Below are 4,351 nucleotides of genomic sequence, written 5' to 3' on the forward strand. Positions count from 1 at the left end.
TTCCCAGATGAACATCTCCCGAGAAGACAGACATGGCTGTCTTTAGTCAACGTATTGGGCAGAAAGACCCAACATGCCATCTGTGTGGTAACCTTAATTTCCCCACATTAAGAGAGAGCTGACAAAGTCCTCTCAAGAAAATCGCTGTAATCAGAGTTTGTACTCTATATTTCATCAACTAATTATAAGTTCCCTTACAAGAACTACAGAGAAGTGGAAGCTATTATTTAGGTCTGTCTTGAATCACATCTAAGTGGAGGGAGTCTGCTATTGTGAATCCTGAATTTTATGGGAAGGATTGGTTTTTTCCATCAAATTTCTTAAATGTTCCTAAAGTGAAACCAGGCTGCCAGATGCAAGAAGTGAATGCCACCAGCAGATCTCCTACTAAACATCACAGCATTTTCCCACTTTTCCTAGAAAATTCTTTCATAATACTTGAATATTCTCAGTGTTTTATGGGTCAAAAACTTAACCTACTTGGAGACCACAGTGAATATTCACTGAAATGTCAGCATCTCTGTATCATGTGAACTAACTCAAGAAATCTCTGAAATCCAAACAGATTTAAATTATACTACAGCTCAAATCTAAGAGAACAGTCTGCACAATACAGCCCTCAAGAGATTGTAAAGGTCTTTTCTTGAGTACCAGACCCCAAAATATTTATGTCTTAAAGGAAATTTGCACATTTCAGAAAACCAAAATATAACATTTTTGTGATAGGAAACACTACTATGTTCTGCAGTAATTGTCCAGAACACTGAAGGTCTGTGGTGCTTCCAGAAGCCTCCATTTCGAATGCCCAAGCTTAATAGTGGTTGCTATTTGTGCACTACTTCATAATTATTTTTTCCAGAACTAATGAAGCTAAATGACTAGCCAGGCTCCATTCTGGAGACTGCTATTTCCCTTGACTTTACAGGAAATCCAATTGTTGCTACGGTAAATAATACCCATGACTTACAAATGAAATATGTCACTAGTCTTTATGCAATCAGCTCTGCTCGAGGGGGTCAGAGAAGTGCTGGTGCATGGTTTACCTCAGCTTCTGTCCCTACCAATATTTTGAAATACTGACTTGCGCTGTGGTTAAATTCATAATCTTATTTACTTAGTATAGAACTCATGCTGGTGTGGTTCTTCAGGAACCAAGACAACTGTGTTCAACAAAAGCCCCTGCGATACTGATCTCTAACTTGGCATCAGCCTTTCTGTGACTACGGCCGCAGCCCTGTTTCTGCAGTAGTTCAGTGCACAGGCAGGAAGCATCTAGAAGATTGGTACAAAAAGAACATGTTATACAACTTGTTTCAGTAGGACCAATTTGCTAAGTGTTGTAACTCTCACTTTTTACTGATGAATAATTAATGCGTTAAGTACAAGGAATATTCATTATTCACCAGACCAAAACTAACCTTAGAAAGAATTTGGAGGGCACTTAATTTACTGTAAAACTCCTGATTTTGGTTTCTTTTCTTCTGCACGTAGTTCTTTGTGAACTACGTGACAGCTCCTACTGGGAGAAGTATAGCCATGTTATTATATGGTCTAAATAGGAAAATATCCTGATGTCACTATTGAAAGTAAACCGTTTCCTGAAGAGTAAAAAAAGAAGCAAGGGATATGTACTCTATATGAAACACATAATATTACATTACACAATGTACACAAGCTTGTAGTAGACTGGACTTGGTGTTCATTTAGCTCCATACCTGAGAGGTAGCTTATTCCTGCCTCAGAGAATGCTTGCTATAAACCCTACGTGTGTGGATGGATATGCCAAGTTTCTGTTTATGCAACGTAGCTACGGGTTTCTTCCTACAAGAGTCTCCATGGCAAAAACAAAGCATGCTGTCAGTGGAGAAGGGAGAGTTTAGGGCTGGAGTAGACTGTTTCCGTGGGTTTTTTCTAGATGTCTTTAACCTGAACTAAAAGCTATAACTAACATTTTGTTCTTATAACCTAAATCTAAGAACAGCTGAAATCCACCTTCCTTTGATTCTTGGTGAAGCAAGCGAATGCAGCTCTCAGGGGTTGGATTTTACAGGCACTGAAGGTAGATGCCCCTGTTCTACAGCAAGCCTGAACAATTTCATTAGATCACATGCGTGCTACACTGTGCGCGTTCACCTCAGATTCCCTCCAAGTCCGCTTTGTTTTGCCCTTCTTTTCCAGGTCGAGAATGGTGAGATGCCAGCACCCCGCGAGCAGCAGCCCGGAGCAGGCAGAGGGAGCAGTCTCACCGGGTGGAAGGTACTGCCCGTCCGTTGGGCAACAGGATCGCCGATCTCCCACTGGCGGAGCTGGGATTTCCGAGAACGGTATCGAACCCAGTACCCAACTACTTAATTTCCTCACTGATTGGCAACATACTCAGCAGAAAAACTAAGACAGATATTAAACCACTAAAGACACAGACCAATCCTAATGAGCCTTGAAATGCTAGACCTAAATAAAAGGTAATACTCAGCTTTCTACTGCTCCCTCCCCACACAGGGTTATGTTTAATCAAAGACTGAACGTATCACTTAGAGCTGTGATTTAAAACTGCTTTTTTTCCATATGGTGCACCTCACCAAAACCTTTTTCCTGGATTAAAAGCATGAAATAAAAACTGAGAAATTCAACTAAATTGATTTCCAAGGAAAGCATTTGCAGTTCGTATTCTGCGCAGTCACACCCTTCAGTAACATCCTGCCCGCCTCAGTAACTCTGAAAAGGTCCAACCTGTTCAGCACTAACTACTGCTGTAAGGTTGTGTACTTGGGGTTTCTCAGGGGCCCGCACGAGGCGTCCTTTGGGTTTTCTGAAGTCAGGGGCTTTGCCAAGGATGGCTCTCGCTATCAGTGACCTCGACTAGGCTTTTCTAGGGCAGCTACAAGGGCCCTCAAGGAGACGGCAGTCTGGGGGTGTCACTTGGCTGCTGTAATGGTGAGGCATTTATGACAGCTGTCTTAGAAGCCAAACTCCTCCCCTTGCCACTCCGGTTGCGGTTCACATGCCAAGTAGACAGTAAATGCAAAATTTGGTAAATTTAACTTAACATCAGTGATTATTTTTTCTTTTTTTTTTTTGGACACATCTAGTTCAAAGCAGACAAAAGGACTTATCTGACGTTAAATATAAGTAGCAAGGAATGTTTACTGCAGACTGGAGAGCTCTATGTAGTGACAAAAACCTAGATTTTAGGTGTGTATGGAATGGAGCTAGCAAGCAGCTGATGAGGAACAGGAAAAATGATGACATGTAAATAAAATTAACATTGTAGCTTGTTCTCCGTGCGGTTAGATGTATAAAATAAACCTGCTTTTATAAATATTTTTATCAAACCAGACACTTTGACAGCTGACAGCTTCCATGTCTAATGTACACCAGCCATATTTCAAGTGCAAAGAGCTTTTTAGCAAAAGCTTTTCAAACAAATAAATTGTGGGTTTGTAGATTTAAAAACATGAAAAAGTGTCCCATCAAATAAAAAAGATTGATTAGACAGAAAAGAAATATAACTCAGACTGTTGAAGAAATAAAAAAAACCCTGTGTGAACATCTGGGATAAACCTAGATATACCAGATAAATAAATCTATATGCAGAATTATTTATAATGGTTTTTACATATTTTAATAAATATTAATTTCTTTGAGCAGAAGAGCACTTGCATCAGGGGAATTGAAATTTCTCCATGATTCTAAAGACAGAACGTATTTTTTAAATATTAGCTTAGTGGAAGAATTTTAATAAAACACTGGCTTTATGTTAAAAGAGAGGCATTAGAAGTTTTTGCTCTCTGGTTTCCAGTCCTGCTAATCATAACCTACAATGGGGGATGTAAAAGATAGTCTCTTTTGCATAAACATTCAACCAGAGCAGAGGGCAAAAGGAAAAGGCATTACAAGTGATCATTACAAGAGATCTTGGCATGAAGGCAGCTTGAGATTCACATGCCTTTTCTTCCATTTTTAAAGCTCATCTAGGTGTCTGCTATGCCAGATGCTGCAATTAATTTACTGGACTAAACATACCAGTTTGCAGCTCTTCAAGGAATCCAGAGAGCTGGGCAGTCAGTTCTCACGGCTCCCACAACAGCTGTGAACTCTGGTCGTTATCCCTTCGAACTCCAGTGGCAAGAAAATAAATGAGGATAGGAAACGTTCACCACTAGCATATCACAGATTGAAAATGGGAAGTCTTGGGGGGTGGCGATGTGTGTGTGTGTGTTTTGGCCACACACAGCCTCGCGGAAAGGCAGCGCTTTCTAATCAATTAGTTTGTCCAGCGTAACATGAAAACACAGACATTCATTCTCTAATTAAAGAGCAGCGCTGCATGCAACTCAGCTTTGTTCCTGCT

The 4,351-nt window shown here is 40.3% G+C and overlaps 1 protein-coding gene across 1 annotated transcript in view; it reads left to right on the forward strand.

The window, feature by feature from the left end:
* Positions 1 to 2,178: 2,178 nt before the first annotated feature.
* Positions 2,179 to 4,351, forward strand: part of EFCC1 (EF-hand and coiled-coil domain containing 1) — a gene marked incomplete at its 5' end in the record, with an annotated part of 14,903 nt that continues 12,730 nt past the window's right edge. The window contains one exon of the mRNA XM_010152934.1: positions 2,179 to 2,324. Coding sequence (XP_010151236.1) covers positions 2,179 to 2,324 — 146 coding nt within the window. The remainder of the gene's footprint in view (positions 2,325 to 4,351) is intronic.

The sequence above is a fragment of the Eurypyga helias genome, unplaced genomic scaffold (genome assembly GCF_000690775.1).
Source record: "Eurypyga helias isolate BGI_N326 unplaced genomic scaffold, ASM69077v1 scaffold49735, whole genome shotgun sequence".
NCBI classification, from domain to species: domain Eukaryota; kingdom Metazoa; phylum Chordata; class Aves; order Eurypygiformes; family Eurypygidae; genus Eurypyga; species Eurypyga helias.